General features: G+C 39.4%; 1 protein-coding gene across 25 annotated transcripts in view; it reads left to right on the top strand.

Moving 5' to 3' along the window:
* ank2b (ankyrin 2b, neuronal) overlaps positions 1-17,724 on the top strand; it is an 892,118-nt gene that overhangs the window by 238,519 nt on the left and 635,875 nt on the right. For 2 of the 25 annotated variants that reach the window (XM_043697268.1, XM_043697374.1), the window contains exon 2: positions 6,584-6,645. The exons of the other annotated variants lie outside the window; for them this stretch is intronic. In XM_043697268.1, the coding sequence (XP_043553203.1) occupies positions 6,625-6,645 (21 nt within the window). In that variant the 5' untranslated portion in view covers positions 6,584-6,624. The remainder of the gene's footprint in view (positions 1-6,583; positions 6,646-17,724) is intronic. 25 annotated transcript variants of the gene reach the window in all.

Raw genomic sequence — 17,724 nt, 5'->3', positions numbered from 1 at the left:
CTTTGTTCAAACAAGCCCAACTCACTCTTTCCTTAAGCTTATAATTAAAACCCACTTATTCCTAAAATAATTCTCTGAAGTCTCCTCTGCACATTTGCAAACTCCTTATCTTTAAGGAAGCGCAGTGACCAGAACTGAACACAAAAGTCTAGTTGGGGCATAACCAGAAATTTCCAAAGGCTCAGCACAACATTCCTACTTTTGTACTCTATTTCTCTTTATTAATGAAGCCCAAGCTCCCAGGTGCTTTGTTAACCACTCTGACCTTCATACAGGTGAGAATCTTTACAGAGACAAATGCAAAGGTCCCAGAGGCACAAAAGACAGCTTGAGCAATCAGATCATGCTTTTCTTGTTCCATTCTACCAAGACTTTTATTTAAAAAATAAGCTCCTTTTTTGTTGCACTGGTGTTTCTCAAGATATGCCCAAATGCTTTTTCAGTCAAATCACAATAGCCAACATGCACACAAAAGGATTCAATGGCAGCAAACGAGATGAGTAACTAGTTCCAAATTTTGTGTAGAATCCACTCTATATTTAAAATTATCCTTACTGAAAAGAAAGTGATCAAACCACGTTGTTGTAATATTTGAGAAGCTAACTGCTTTACAAGTGGAAATTGCTAATGTCAATGGCCATTAAAACATTCTTTCCATACTGATGCCATTCAAAATGGCCAAGAAAATGCAAATGGAATTGCTAGCAGATAAGTGCCATATCTTGTCTCACTGAAACACTTCCCAGAAGAGAAATCCCTCCTTTGATGTAATCAACAAGTCTTTTATTTCACCTGCTGCTACTGAATTATGCCACTAGAGTGAGCATAGCAAAGCACTCAAAACATGACAAAAACAATAACGTTACAACCAAACATTTGTTACAAAATGCAAGCACATTTTTACAGGAATAGAACTGGAAATACAAAACTGTATATGCTCCTAGTTCCAGCTTTAAATTCTTTGGAACATCAAATGTGCTCAGTTTTTTGGAGACCTTAAAATACACAGCACTACAAAAGAATACTAATCTAGTATCCTCATCAATATTTCTCCACCAACCAACATGTAAAAATAAGATATATTAACCAAACATTTATCTCACAATATTTATAATTCCTTGTAGAAAGCCCAAAGAGAGTCCAACATTTCCTTCTATGTCACCAATCGCTCCATTTCAAAGCGAACAGCCTGTATTTGTTCCATTCTGCCAAGATTCTTAAATAAAGATACATTGTTTACATAGCACAGGTCATGCTACCCTCAAGAAGCCTCTCCACAAAAAAAAACTTCAACCTGAGCATCCTTGCAAACCATTACCTAATCTCCAACTTCATATCTTGCCCCAAATTCGAGCCCTGTCTTCCGTGGAATGTCATGTTTAAAATCTGTCCAGTCAACTTTCCTGCCTTTGCTACTGTACTAAAACAGCTCTCATTGGAAAAAAAAATCCCATGTGGATGTGGCTAAGGTAAACCACCCTTCTGCAACCTTGTTGACCTGTCTGCAGTGGTTAACCACACATACTTCATGATGCCTCTGCACACAGTCAGTCATCAGTCAGCTGAATTGGACCATACCCACCTACATCTATTCTTATCTAATTGCAACAAGAAAATCACTTGCAAAGGTCATTCTTCCCACTCCTATACCACTGCTTCATGCATCCTCCAGGCTTTTAATCATGGCCCCCTCCATTTTCTCATCAGCACATTGTCCCTTGGCATCATCACCTCAAGGCAGTATTGATTTTCACATGTACGCTGACCACACCTAGTTTTTTAGGTTCCCACCATCTCTCTCTACTTGTCCAACAATGGTAAAATAATAAGATTACAGTATTTACCTGATATCCAATATTGGATCAGCAGAAATTTCCTCCATCACATTCAGGATTTAGATTTATTGTCACACATTTATAAAATTACAGTGAAGTGTTAAAACACAACGTATCGTCAAGCTCCCATGACTTGAAACACTGAATACAATCCAAGATTTTACTGCAATAGTGTTCATCTTTTCTCCTCTTCTTGCTCCATCTTCGCTGCTCCTCCAGATGCTGCTTGACATCTGCCAGGGCCTCTGCAACAGGCCCAACTCCGCCACTGTCGCAAACCACCCCGTCAGAGCTGGAGCCATGAGCCTGATCTCATACTTCCTGCTCCCTATCCAATTCTCCTCAGACACTGCCACTGATCATTCATCGCTGGAGCCCTGGCTCTGGGAATCTTCCATTGCTGACACTGCAGCCTATGTGACGGCCGAACCAAAGTTAGCCACAGGCCTGGGATTGCACAGGGGCTGTCCTCAACATGTCGAAGGTGTAGCCTGGGTCTAAGATTGGCTGAACTCACGTAAGACAGAGGAAAAACAATGAAGCCATTACGGTGCGGAAAGATATGAGAGAAGGTGTGGGTCTGGCTGGCTCCGCTGCACGGTGTCATTTCCATGATGCCCAGGAGCTGCCAAGTCTGGGTGCATGAGCCAAATGCTGCTGACTCCACTGCCGACAGCTAGAAATGTGAGTGAAGTTGGAAAGCAATATGGAGACATTTGTAATGGGAGATACAGAGGAACCTAGATTACCCAAAGAACGCAGGCGGGGAGTATTTCATTCGGTTAAATTGAATTCTGGATAATCGAATGTCAGATAACATAGTTTAGCCGAGCATCAGGACCTTGCAATCTTGCTGGTTAATCCAATATTTGGATAATTGAACGCCGGATAATCTGGGTTCCTCTGTATATGGGGTAACTGAAGCCATTATTTTCAGTTCCTGATCAAAATCCATTTATTAGCTACCAAGTTTATCCCTCCCTCTGGCTACAACTTAAGACCACATTATTCTTTTCTCAAAGAGCTTGCAAGCACATATTTGTGTCGTCACTAAAGCTACATACTGTCTTCTGAATTCACCCAACCCCAGTTCCTCTTTGTAATTTCTGAATTTGCATGTTCTAATTCAGTCCTGGCTCTTTCTCACATTCTACCCTCCAAAAACTTGAAGTCATCAAAAACTCTGCCATCCGTGTCTCACTCACATCAAGTCCCACTCATTCATCATTCTTGCGCTCTGTGACATACATTGTGGAGGTCAGTGGAGCAATGTTTTGATTTTAAAATATTCTCTTCCTTCTTTCAAACCTTGCTCTTAAGACCCAGAAGTGACAATCTTACCAACTCAGCTCCAGTTGACAGTTTCAGTGTGGAAATGTATTTCAGTCTAAAATAAAGCCACATATTAGAGATAACATTGCCTGACTTGAATTGGGATTTGAATGCCACAAGTGGCCTTAGGGGCTCACGGAAGGAAGAAGAAAGATCAGGATATTCTAATCTTGTGTTTTTTTTATAAAAATCAGTGACTTATTGCACTGTAAGCTTGAATAACTACTTTTGCCTGCAAACATATACTTGTACAATACATCAAATAGAATTATCACACTAGTATCTGAGGAACAGGGCGATTTCAAATCCCATCAATGCTCAAACACCAAGTATGTTGTGTTATTGAAAATTTAGTTCGAAAACATTGATTTTAATAACAGCAATACACTGGAGACATAATAAATGAGTGCTATCTGACTGTCCAATCTTTAAAATTCAACATTCACCAGTTAAAGTACAATTACTGGACTTCTTTCTACATTACTAAAGCAACAATGTTTTGCACATCTTGTTGAAGGTAACAGCTTTGAAATAATGAACATAAAAAGCAATAGTGCACCAGTTGTGACGGGCTTTCACAACATACAGAATAGAATCACAGAAAGGGCAGCACGGTGGCTCAGTGGTTAGCACTGCTGCCTCACAGCGCCAGGGACCCAGATTCGATTCCAGCCTTAGGTGACTGTGTGTGGAGTTTGCACATTCTCCCCGTGTCTGCATAGGTTTCCTCCGGGTGCTCTGGTTTCCTCCCACAGTCCAAAGATGTGCAGGTTAGGTGAATTGGTCATGCTAAATTGCCCGTAGAGTTAGGTGCATTAGTTAGGAGGAATGGACCTGTTATCCCCAAGCTTGAGTTCATCAGCTAGAGACTGCCCTGCAATCTGATCTGTCTGCCTGCTCTGTAATTCCCACAATATACCAGAAACGTTTTTAAAGGCTGCTGTTGGGACTACACAGATGGATGTCAAACGTAGGTGTGCATGATTGGGAGACTTGAGTGATGGGGTTAGAGGTGTGGAACCATTCAGGGGACGCCCCCCACTCAACCCCATAAATTGCACCCCCTACCGTCCTTGCCGTCTGTGCAGGGAAGACTGCTTTTTATTTTCTGCCTTCGCCCACAGATTGAAAGACTGTAGTGGAAGTAGAATGCAACCTTTAAATGGCAGCTAATTGTCTCCTTTTGAGGCAAAATTAACCTTGGGACTATCTGACACCTTAATCTCCTGTAATAGAGGTACAGATTGGTGGAGTGGTGGGTGGCAGGTGGTGGGCTTTATTATACTGCTCTTCTGCTTTTGAATGCACCAGATTCGTGTGCCAAAAATTCACCTTTGGCCTTGAGAAACATCTTTACTATTGAGTCATTGTATTAGATATGATGGATTGGATTTTACCAAGTAATTAACTGATGAAAAATAAAATTTTAAAGAACCCTCTCTAATAATTTCATTAAAAATGGCAAATGGTGATGATTCTTTACATTTTTGTCAATTGCATACATAAGTCGAATCTTGTGGCACAGTGAGTAGTGTCAACACCTCTGAGCTTAAGCCCCACTCCATGCCTTGATGGTCTAGGAGGGTGATCTTTTATAGAGGTTGATTTTAAAATCATGAGGGTCATGGATAAAAGTGAATAGCCAAAGTCTCTTTTTCTCCGGGGGTGGGGGGACCAAAACTAGGGGGCATAGGTTGAAGGTGAGAGGGGAAAGATTTTAAAAAGGACCTGAGGGGCAATGTTTTTCACGCAGAGGGTGGTGTGTGAGCTGCCAGAAGAAGTGGTGGAGGCTGGTACAATAACAACATTTAAAAGGCATCTGAATGGGTATATGAATAGGAAAGGTTTAGATGGATATGCTGACAAATGGGACTAAATTAATTTAGGATATCTGGTCAGCATGAATGAGGTTGGACTGATGGGTCTGTTTCTATGTTGTACAACTCAATGACTCTAAGATGCGTCCAGTGTTTAACTCTTTTTTTTTTAAAGATAGCTAGTATGGATCAATTGGTGTCAACAGTACAGATTTCACTCCCTACTTGGATTTGTGGTTTTAGGATCTGCTTGCCTGCCCTCCTATGGAGGACTTTGCTCATCTTCAGGAGAGAACTCAAAGAGAAGACATTCTTTCATATCACAGTGTATATGGCTTGCAGTAATCAATACTTAGTACAGGTTCCATTATGGTAGGTCTTTAGTTCTCTGAAGTTACCAATGCCAAATGACTTCTAACTATCATATCTTGGCAGAGTGATTTTTTGCACAGTGGGATGTGGGATGCAACAATCACTTACTAAAAAGTGAGAAGTGAGTAGAGAACAGATCCAAATTTAGCTTCACTATTCATGACTAATCCATTCACCTGGGAGCTTTATTTTTGCATTTTTCACAATGTAGTACTTAACATGTTCCTGGAAGTGAGGTGAAAATGGATATTGTCTTCCAATGAATGCTCTTGAAAATCAATCCAGTAATGATATTTTTGTTTCTTTTTGGACAATGTTTGCTTTGGATTATTCTATCTTTTGTATATTAATGAACCTCATTAACTTTTTCCTGATGACAATGTATTACTGGCTCTTGTTTTGGTAAAATATGAATGACTGATGGTTCTGGTCACATGTAAACATTTTGTCATATGTGGATTGAGGAGCGTGTGCACGTTTTACTGCTTCAGATGCTTTGCATCTGTCAGCTAATTTCATAAACACAAGGACAGCATTGCAGTGAAAATGAATTGACTTTGAAGTTTTGATAACCATGCAAAAGGGTTTACCAATAAAGCTATGTTCGTGTAGTGGTCAGGTGACACTTGCACTGCCAAATGTAAGATGATCACAGCCAAAGGCTGCAAAAGACAAGAAGTCAGAATGCTTGTAAATGAGGGATTTACAAAAATCAACCCAGTTTGCTCCTTTCCAGCTCATGACTCTTGATAAAGTGTGCAACTGCATGGAGCATAATTTTGATGGCCTGTATAGTTTGTTAACCTGTCAACTGTTGCTGTGCAAGTGTACCTCTGAAAAATGTTCACTTAGACACAAACTCTTGATGCTTTATCTATGTAAGAGGTCCCCTGCTTGAATTAATACTTTCAGGAGACTGGGGCAGATAACTGGAGGAGATAAGATAAACTACACCATCATTCCTCCATGCATTCCTTTTTTTTAAAAAATGTATTTTGTTAATAATGTGGACAACTTGTGCATGACATTTTATAAGATTATATCAGTACTGTGAAAAGTTAAATATTAAAAATGTAATTACACAATAATTGTCTTCCAATATAAAGCTAGTTTATTAGTATTGTTTGAAATATTTTTCTTTCAATGACCAAAGAGATGTTAGAGAAAAAAACTGTATATGGATATCTTAAAACTGCTTACCTAAATTTTTTTCTTTCTTTTCCACAGGTAAGTAAATGAACACTATTTTGAAGAACTGACATGGAAAGATGAGCACCATGTTACAGAAGGTACCTGTTTTCCAGCATATTAAGTTCTGGTCTGAGTAGTTACCATTGCCAGATTGCTGGTATTATACTGAACTATGTCAGGATAATTTAACCTAGAGTACCTTTCAATAAAGTTAGTGGTCAACATGTGATGCTCCTCTACACAATTTGTTGGTCATATTATCATTGTACACAACAATAAATAAGGCAATTCGTCTGCGATTTCAAGACTCAAACATCCAGAAGAAAATGGTTTGTATCAGAGAGCAGAAAATGGATCCAGCAGGAATGTTAACCGGAGGATTTGTAATGAGTTTTTAGAATTGCTTGATTTAATAAATATAACCTTGTGCAGCTTTTAAAAGTGAGTTCTCCAATTAGAAATGTTTTTAAATCTTCTGAATTTAGGACTATGAAGAGTTACGTCACTAATGGGCACTCTAGCTTATGGTATCATGGTAACATAGTATGAAAGTAATTACTCGATGACAAGTCATTGCAGCATATGTTTGCCCTCTGGCTATATAAAAGATGTCTGAGGTTCAATTCAACTGAGTCAACTTGAACCCAGGTCTAAAATACATTGCATAGGCAGAAACTTGTTCTAGTTTTCTAGTTTTTCAACTTGTACTGCAAGATGGTCTGGATGAGCAAAGATAAGTGTTTTTACAAGGAACCTGAACCAATCGAATTAAAACCAGGCCACCGCATTATTGCAACATCTGTTTGGATGGGTTTAATTTTTTAACCTACGTTGACTTCAGTACTACAGATGGAGAAATGAGGTAATCTTTGGATAAATAGAGCACTATGCACGTCTGCTGCTTTCATTTCTTCATTTTGGGTTGATATTCCTGATACTATTATGGCCATGAGGCACCTTCATGAACAATCTAAGAACTAAGTAAATTAAACTTAGATAAGCTACTTAATTTGCAGTGGGAGCCTGAATCTAGTTTATCTCTAAGTTGAACTGAGATCAGCAATAACTGGTCTGAGTACCTATTGTTGAGATTGCTAGCAATATGGTAGTACATATGCATTTTGGATGAAGGTATAATTCAACTTGGTGGTTATTTAGTCGTCCAACTCAACTGCCAAGTTTGTCCATCAACAATGATCATTGGGTGGGTTACCAGAGTGGCAATTATCTCTAAAACTGAAAACCATGTTGGACAGCAGGACAAAAAGATTGTAACACATACAGTAGCTGATACACATCTTGCTTGAGAACTGAATGCTGGACAGATATTGTGATAATACTATTTTTTCTTGTTACCTGTCACTAAGGGAAGGGAAGACAGAAATTGGATTTATTTTAAAAGAGACTGAGACAGTGAGATTTTATGAATTTTAAATATGCCATTTCTGACAATGAATAGATTAATTTTCACAGTGCTAGAGTTAGTTTAATATTCGGTTTCAATGAATATCTCCCTTTTTCCCAATTCCACCCTGTAGTTTATCTTTACCTCCCAGTTTTTTTAGCTCCATTACCACCAGGCCATGCACTGTTCTGTATCTAAACAAACAGACAGCCTGGGTTGATAGACTGACCGGCTCAGTTTGTCAGTACTGCTTTTATAGTTGGCTGTCCAAAGATGTGTGAAGATAGCCAAGATGATTTTGTCTTTAAATATTCTTTAATTCCCAGATAGCGGGAACACTCGGACAGCTATCCAGGGAGTGATGTTCTGGTACATCAGCACTTCAAAGAGAGCATTGCCTGAAGATTAGGCCTAGAAATGTTCCAAAATAATTAAGATTGTGGTATCTTGTAAAGAAAAAATATTATTACTACTGCAATTATAGTTGTTCCCTGCAGAATGGCCCATAAGTCATGTCCAATAATCAAGGTAACAACTATAAAATACAAGTTTCAGATGTTTCATGTATCCGCAAATATGATGTTGACCAAAAATCCAAAAAGCAGGAATGCCAGCAGCTGATGTGAATCTTAAAGGGAACTAATATTCTCTTTTTAAAATGAATAATATCAGTATTTTTTATTAACAAAAGAAGATCAAAATCCCCATTGAAGTGTTTTGGGGTCAGTGATAACCCTCGTGGCTAAATGCAGCTGTGATATCAAGAATTGTTTGTTGCTTTATAGAATTTTGTGCTCCATAATGAGAATGTTAAGCATTTTTTTAAATGTAGAATTACCAATTTGCCTAATGTAGTTTGACATTTTTCCAAAGTGTGACATAGAAAATAGAAAACATCCTTGGTAAAATGGCTGACATGCAAACACATTGCACACTTTTTGGAATTAGTTCTTTGAAGGCTTAGATCGTGCAATTAGTTGTGAAAACAATGCTTGAGTAGTCTATATTGTCTCAAACCGTCCATGTTTCATTGCACTGTGAACTATGCAGTGGTGCATCCTCAACATTTTCACACCAATTAGTGCAAAGCTCATTCTGTTCAATAAATGGAATTTTGTGCAACTGTGAACTGAAAATAGTGAAAATTTAATGCAGTGATTTTGGGATTTAGTTTATTGTTATAGGAGCAAATCATAACGTCATTAACTGTCGTAGAGTGGGCATAGATATGGACATGAGAATCAGAAATTTGTCTGAGTTGGGCTCAGACTTATTTACCTTTTTAGAAACATGTTTTCTAACTTAACAGGACAGACTAAAACAGTCAACCCAAACTAAATCATGATTCGGAGATGCCGGTGTTGGACTGGACTGTACAAAGTTAAAAATCACACAACACCAGGTTATAGTCCAACAGGTTTAATTGGAAGCACACTAGCTTTCGGAGCGTCGCTCCAAAAGCTAGTGTGCTCCCAATTAAACCTGTTGGACTATAACCTCGTGTTGTGTGATTTCAAACTAAATCAGTTTATTTTCGTACTTACATATTCACAAATAGCCACAAGAGGGTGCCATTACAGAATGTGGCAATAAAAGATTATTCAGTCCCTCGAGATGGTATCATGATTCAATTATCATAGAATTCCTACAGTGTGGAAACCAGCCCTTCAGCCGAACAAGTCCGCACCGAACCTCCGAACAGTTACCCATCTCTCTCACCCCACCCCCCACCCTATATTTACCTCTGACTAATGTACCTAACCTTCACAACCCTGAACACTACGGGCAATTTAGCATGGCAAATTCACCTAACCTGCACATCTCTGGACTGTATCAAGTAAAAAAATCACAAGACTAGGTTATTGCCCAACAGGTTTAATTGGAAGCACTAGCTTTTGGAGCGCTGCTCCTTCATCAGCTCCTTCATCAGGTCCAAATCACATCTTTGGACTGTGGGAGGAAACCAGAGCACCCGAAGGAAACTCAATTAGATCATTGCTAACATATATTTTCCATATTCGTTCACAGAATGGGGGCATTTCAGAATGCAAGAATAACAATTCATTGCTTATCTCTAATTTGCCTCAAGTAGGTGATGGTAAGCTGTCTTTTTAACCTGCTGCAATCCCTGCAGTGAAGGTACTCCCAAGATTGTGATAAATATGGAGTCCCCAGGATTTCCACCAAGCAATAAAGAAGGAACAGTGATATATTTGCAAATCAGGATGGTAAAGCAACTTAGAGGGAAACATGCTTTTGTTGGGATAGTGTAAGGGGACGAGCTGAGAATAGTTCACAGGTCAGCGCGACATCAAGGGCGGAAGGGCCAGTTCTGCGCTTAATTGTTCTATGTTAGCGTTCCCATGCAGTTGTTGGTCACTTCCTCCTTGTTGGCGAAAATTACAAGTTTGGAAGGGGTGGTCAAAAGAGTCTTGCGGAGTTACTGCCTTTGAATCCAATTTTTCTATCTTGACTCTATATTCCTATTGACTCTATATTCCGAAATATTGTTACCTAACACAAATTTCAGTTTTAAAGTTTTCAATTTACCCAACCTCAACCTTTTTTATTGTGGGAGAGAGAGATTTCCAAATTTTCTATACCCACTGTGAAGGTCTGCTTCCAGACTTCACTCTTGCATGGTTTAGTTGTGCGACATTGAATTCAGCTTCAACGGCAGCCTGTTACAGCTATTCAATAAGATGGAGTGGCGCTCCAAAAGCTAGTGCTTCCACTTAAACCTGTTGGACTATAACCTGGTGTTGTGAGATTTTTAACAGTTTAGATAAACCTTGGTTTAAGGTACTGAGTCATAATCCAATTAGGAGCCAAGGAACACTATATTCATAGGCAAATGTTGCATTTTTCCACCAGTTGTTTGTAAATGAGCATTACAGTCTAACTTGAATCACTTGCTAATTGTGCGTGATAGAGGGCAAAGTGACTTCTCTGGTTTGGCTTTTTCTCCTGCCAAATAAACAAAACATCAATGGTTTGCCAGCCAATTTTCATAATCACATGCCTCTTTAAAGTGCGCCTGGGGAGAGAGTGCATGATACTTTTTGTACTGTGTACCTATCCAGTTCTCCTCCTTCTGAATCTAGCGAAGAGGTTTTACTATATTTGTAGCATTCTGACTCAGTTATAAGTAGGTAGATGCCTTAATAGCAACTCTTATTTGAATTTATAAGATATCTTCACCAAAAGAAAAATATCTCAATTTTTTCTTCCAAGTTTTGTTTTAAAAACAGATGCAAACAGGAAGTGTGACAAAACCTAGGTCAAAGAAGTGATTTTATGAAAAAGGTCATAACTGAGAAAGTGGGAGATTATTATAAAACATTTAGGGAGGGATTTTGATTGTGGAGCCAAGACAGCAGTTTAATCTCAACCTGATTTAAGTATGCCTTTGGTTGATCATTTTAATACTCATGTTGATTTCATTTGTTCTCTTATTGGTGGGATCCACATCAAACAGGGGAAGTTGTAGTGGGGAACCAAGAGATGGCAGACCAATTAAATATATATTTTGGTTCTGATTTTGCCACGCAGGATGCAAATAATGCCACAAAAATGTTGGCAACGACAGTGTCTAGTGAGAAGGAGAAAGTGAGGGAAAGCAGTTAGTAGGGAAATGATGTTGATTGGATTGGGGGCCCATAAATCCCCAGGGGGGTCTGATTTATCTACATTCCAGAGTACTTCTAAAAATGAACCTCATTATTAGGTGCATTAGCCATCTTTCAAGATTCTGTGGACTCCGGAACAGTTCCTAATGATTGGATAGGAACTAATGTAACCCCACTATTTAAAAAAGATAAAGCGAGAAAACAGGGTGCTTTGGTTATTTAGTCTGATTATTGGTAGTAGGGAAAATACTAGAATCCATTTTATAAAAGGTTTGATAGCTAAACATTTAAAAAAAAAGTGATTAGAGTTGGTGAAATCAGGTGACTTCACTTGATGAAGGAGCAGCGCTCCGAAAGCTTGTAATTTCAAATAAATCAGTTGGACTATAACCTAGTGTTATTTGACTTGTGACTTTTTTCCAAGTGGCAGACAGTGACTAGTGGGGTACCAGAAGGATCAGTACTTGGACTCCAGATTTCACAATATATACTATTGATTTAGATGACAGAATTAAATTATACGATATCTCAAATGTTTGCAGATGATGGAAATCTGGTTGGTTGAGATAGATGCAGAGATGCTTCAGTGAGATTTGGACAAGTTAAGTGAGTGTGCAAATGCACAGTAGATGAAGTATAATGTGGATAAATATAAAGTTATCCACTTTGGTAGCAAAACAGGAAGGCAGATTATTATCTGAATGGCAATAGATTGGGAAACAGGGAGGTGCATGAGACCTGGGTGTCCTTGGACACGGGTTGTTGAAAGTTAGCATGCAAGGGCAGCAGATGGTAAAGAGGACAAACAATATTTTGGCCTCCGTAGCAAGAGATTTCAAATATAGGGGTAGGCATGTTTTGCTGCAAATGTACAGAGCCTTGGTGAGACCCCACCTGGAGTATCCTGTACAGTTTTGGTCTCATTATCTGAGGAAGGCTGTTCTGGCTATGGAGGGAGGGCAATGAAGGTTTACTGGACTGATTCTTGGGATGGCAGAACTGACCTAAAGAGAGACCAGAATTAGAGAAGACTGCATTCACAAGTTTCAAAGAATGAGGGGCATTGTCATAGAAATGTATAGAATTCTAACTGGAAGGACTAGATGGAGTAAACACAAAAAGGATGTTCCTGATGACCAGGGAGTCCAGAAGCATGGGGTCACCCAAAAAAGGTATGGGTAGGCCACTTAATGACCGGGGCAGGTCAGTAGATGAGCAAAATGTTCTTGTTTTAAGCCTAATGGTCTAGGGTAAACCATTTGGGACCGAGATGAGAAATTTTTTCACTCAGCGGTGAGCCTGTGGATTCTTTTGCACAGAAAACAGTTGAGGCCAACACATTTGTTTTCAAGAAGGCGTTGAATTTAGTGCCAAAGGGATCATAGAATATAGCAAGAAAACAGGAACAGGATACTGAGTTGGATGATTAGCTTTGATTATAATGAATGTGAAGCAGTTTCAATGGGTTGAATGGCCTTACTGTTCCCAGATTCTGTTTCTGCTGCTACTTAACTATTTAATTGAAGATTTGAGCTTCATAATTAAAATCAACACCCATAGCTCAAATTCCTAAACACAAGACATTTTGGAACCAACTTGATTTCGATAATTAAATTAGTGCAACTGCTCTTTGTCCCAGATGAAGTGGTGTCCTTCCTCATCTGTATGTGAGGATACTTGTGAGAATAGGTCATAATGCCAAGTGATCTGAGCAGTCTGGCAGTCATTTCCAAGATGTCTTTGAAGTAGGGGAGAGTGGTTTGGGTTTCTGAACGTGTTTTGTCTGTTTGTTGGGGTTTGTTGCTGAGAAATCAGCGGGTTGTGTTCATTGGGTACCTATTCTTTTTGAATACACTGTGTAGTGATTTTCCTCTCCTCTGCGTAGTAGACCTTTTGTCATCATGGTTGCCCATAAACCCACCAGCACACTAAAACAGCAGCTAATGAATTTGAAAGACTCTATACAGACAACAAGCAAAACTAAGGTCATTTACAAAATACCTTGCAAGAACTGTAACAAACACTACATTGGACAAACAGGCAGAAAACCATCCACCAGGATACATGAAGATCAACTAGCCACAAAAAGACATGACCCACTATCACGAGTATCCTTACATACAGATGAGGAAGGACACCACTTCGACTGGGACAACACATCCATCCTAGGACAAGCCAAACAGAGACACGAGAATTCGTAGAAGCATGACATTCCAATGGGAACTCTATCAACAAATGCATTGACTTGGATCCCATTTACCACCCCTGAGAAAAAGAACAGGAAGTGATGTCATCGCAAGAAGTGACATTGCCAACCCAAGGAAATTTAAACACACAAACAGAAAGTGGGCCATGCCACCAGCGCTTCATCTGAAGGCTCACTGATGTTACCTAGTATGGTGACGAAATGCCTGAAAACAAACATTCCAGCTCAGCGAGCAAACCTCCATCCAGAACCTCAACCTGAGCGACATATCTTTTCAACTTGCAAACAAGTTCAGTGTTGACTTGTACTTTAGACTCCTTTTATAATTAATGAAACCTTTTTCAATAGGATAAAATAATGTAACTAACCTCATTTCATGCAAGTTATTTTCTAACCAATTAATGCTGGTTTGAAAAAATTCCTGGACAATGTAAAAAGCAATAAGAAAACAGTGGTTAACAGTTCCCTGCATGTTTTGTATTCTGAAGCCTTTTAAAATTAAATTGGGATAAGCAATTTAATAAGTGTGATATTATTTCAAATTTAGTTATTAAAATCAATGCAAACTGGAATATTTCTAGTCAAATAATTTTTCAGCTCTAGAGAAAATAATACTGGAACTAAGCATTATTTTTAGAAATACACTCACTTGCTGATGACCAGCAGTTATTGGCACAGCATCCACAGTATCACAGCCAGATAGTTTAAGAGACTCTTCAGCCCATTGAGTCAGCACCGACAAAACTACCTTAATTCTACACTACTCACATCCCAACACTTGACTCATGAATGTTATGGCATTTCAAATGTTGGTCCAAGTACATTTTAAAAATTGAGGTTTCCTGCCTCAACTGGCCTCCCAGCCAGTGCATTTCAGATTCCCGCTATCCTCTCAGTGGAAAAAAGTCTTTTTTTTCTCAAAACCACTCTTAAACCTCCTGCTTTTGAACTTTATTATGCCCCAATGCTGAAGAGTTGTCAGCCCTGATTAGTCGACCGGTCTTGGTAAACAGCATCTTTCCTGATGGGGTCCTTGATCAAAGGAAGAGCAACCATTGTCCAGTTGAGTTTTTTTTATATGTGCCTTAAGTTGTTGCAGTGATTTTTTTTTTCTCTCTTTGTGGGCTTGGTGAAGTATTGATGGCCTTTCTGATCCCACAGAGAGATCTTTTGCTAGCTACAGGTTTGGTTGCAGTCCCCGTTCTTGTCTATCATCTGCCTTGCCCTCGGAAACATGTCTTTTTTGGTGGTGTTCTGTGGCATGCAGCCACACCATCTCCAGTCGGCAAGCTGTCTGTCCATGCTAGAAAGATAATTTTAAAATGAAGCTGGACTGTATAAATAGTGCGAGCCCCTAATCAGTGACAAGAGAATGGCATTGAAATTACTGTGCTCAATGTTTTCAATGACCATTTTGCAAAGAAAATTGACCATCTTTGAAAAAACTGTAAAGCACTGGAAAATCCTTTAATGGTATAAAAATTGAATTTTAAAATTATTGGAGAGGATTTTGCTTTCTAAGTACTCGAATGCAAATTAAAGCTGCATCATAAGGACAAATGTCTTGAGCTGTCTGTTACGGTACATCCTTGAACTGTCATACAACACAGTGCAGGCCTATCTAATTACATTTTTCTGCTTTGCCACTCTGCAGTGATTCATGCAGCTTCTTATGTCATTTCAGCCATAAAGTTAAAGGTTAGGTTCAGGCCCAAATGCAATAATAGTTTTATGTAGTAATTGAGAAGGGAATTATCTGGAAACAGCATGTTATTGAATTTATCTGTAAATGGCAGGCAATTTACTTGAGGTTATATTCAAATCACAAACTCAACCACACAATATTATAATGTGAGTTGTAGCTTCTAACAGGTTAAAAAGAAATCCTACATTTATTCCTTGTCAAAGAATTTAATTTACAGCTATTTTAGTACCCTAGCTTGAGGCTGAAGACAAGCATGTTTGTGGATTATTTTGGTCAGTATAATTGGATTGGGCAAAAACACAGGGTGGAGTTGGCTTCGAGAGGAGCATTGGCTAGAACTGCAAATTACAGTGTGGTTGAATTATCAGCTGCTTGTGGGTCATGAGGAAAAGTGCATATCATACTGAAGTTCAGTTTTGATGCAGATCTTGAATCCGGTATAAGGAAAAAGAAAGATTGCACAGATGCGACATGAAGTCTGGGTCATAGATGCAGCTAAGTCCTGAATTGAGATCTAGTGGGGACGGCTGTGAATTGTTCCTGATTTTGGTTGGCAGGACACAATATGGGAAATTTTCCATATTGTGTGCGAGACATTTGTGTTGTCTGTAATTGAATAGCTTGGCCCAAGGTACAAATATACAGGTCTTAATCATACAACAACCAGAATGTTGTTAATCCCACAGTCTTTGCTGCATCCAGTGAACTCCAAACCATGTGGAACTAATCCAGTCCAATTCAATCAATTTTCTGAAGACAGGCATGGATGATAATTGGCACCACAGAAGGACAATGGGAGGTAATCCATAAGGCAAAAGCAGTAAAACTTGGGAATGATAGATCCTGGACTTGCATACCTGAAAATGAAGCAGTGCCTTCATTTTCAAGTATTAGTGTTTGTTTACTGGGGTTTGCCTATGAGAATCAACATATTAGGAACCTAAAACCAACTACAATGTCATCTGCTCTCATGTTATTGAGGACATTTGATAAAAAGCAGGAGTGTAACCCAATTGTTTTCGAAGGCTAGACAATAGCCAAGAAAGCAATGACAATGTGACTGAAATCATGATGGCAGGTGTTTCTGCCACGTTTTGCAGAAGAAGCTACAACTGTAAAGCCGACCTGCCCAATGGTAATTCCTACAGAAATAGCCAAGGAAACTTGCACTGAGTAAACAACACTGCTGCACAGTGCAACTGACAGATGTGGCAATTGTAGATGGAGTGCATTCCTCAACCAAGGAGCTTAAGGAGGCTGAGGGTTCTGAAAAATCCACTGAACACTAACTTGAACACCCATCTGTTACCCTAGTAATTTCACACTGCACACAAAACTTGTTTGGCTAATGACATGGCAAACTGTGTAACTCACCGGCCTGATGAAAGCAAGCTAAGCTTTAAAAAAAAATTGCTGAGTTTTTCCAGAGCCAATGCCCATAATTTTTTCAATACCTTTTGCAAGATCAGGCAATGTGAACAAATTGAAAAATAGAGATTTTCACATTTACTGCATCACTGCATTTTACAGTTTTTGACAGTGTTTGTCGGAGTCCCCTTGTACTCTTGAAGCTCCACTTAACACAAATTTGAGGAAAGGTCCCTACAATTCAACTTACACTGGTTTTACAGTAACCCTTTAGTGTGGCTTTTCTAGCATCAGTGGTCTGTCCATCCCTGGCTAAAAACGTTGGTCTGGAGCTCCTCCAACATTAATTATGTGATCGGTAGACTGGAGTTGGGGCTTCCAACCATTTGAGAAAAGCCTTGAAGAACTGCTCACCATTCAGAAGTCAACCACGTGTCTGGAAGAGACTTTATAAGTGCTCGGAGGTCCCATGAGGCAACGAGTGACTGGGGGTTTGAAAGGCTATGGGGGAAAGAGAACCTGGGGTGGGGTTGAAGCAAAAATTTGGGAATTGTGGATTAGTGGTGCTGGAAGATCACAGCCGATCAGGCAGCATCCGAGGAGCAGTAAAGTCGACGTTTCGGGCAAAAGCCTTTCATCAAGAGGCAACGAGTGACTGGGGGTTTGAAAGGCTATGGGGGAAAGAGAACCTGGGGTGGGGTTGAAGCAAAAATTTGGGAATTGTGGATTAGTGGTGCTGGAAGATCACAGCCGATCAGGCAGCATCCGAGGAGCAGTAAAGTCGACGTTTCGGGCAAAAGCCTTTCATCAAGAATACAGGCAGAGAGCCTGAAGGGTGGAGAGATAAGTGAGAGGAGGGTGGGG

The sequence above is a fragment of the Chiloscyllium plagiosum genome, chromosome 1 (assembly GCF_004010195.1).
Source record: "Chiloscyllium plagiosum isolate BGI_BamShark_2017 chromosome 1, ASM401019v2, whole genome shotgun sequence".
Lineage (NCBI taxonomy): Eukaryota > Metazoa > Chordata > Chondrichthyes > Orectolobiformes > Hemiscylliidae > Chiloscyllium > Chiloscyllium plagiosum.
Note: the sequence above shows the minus strand (reverse complement) of the source record. Positions and strands in the feature narration are given on the sequence as shown.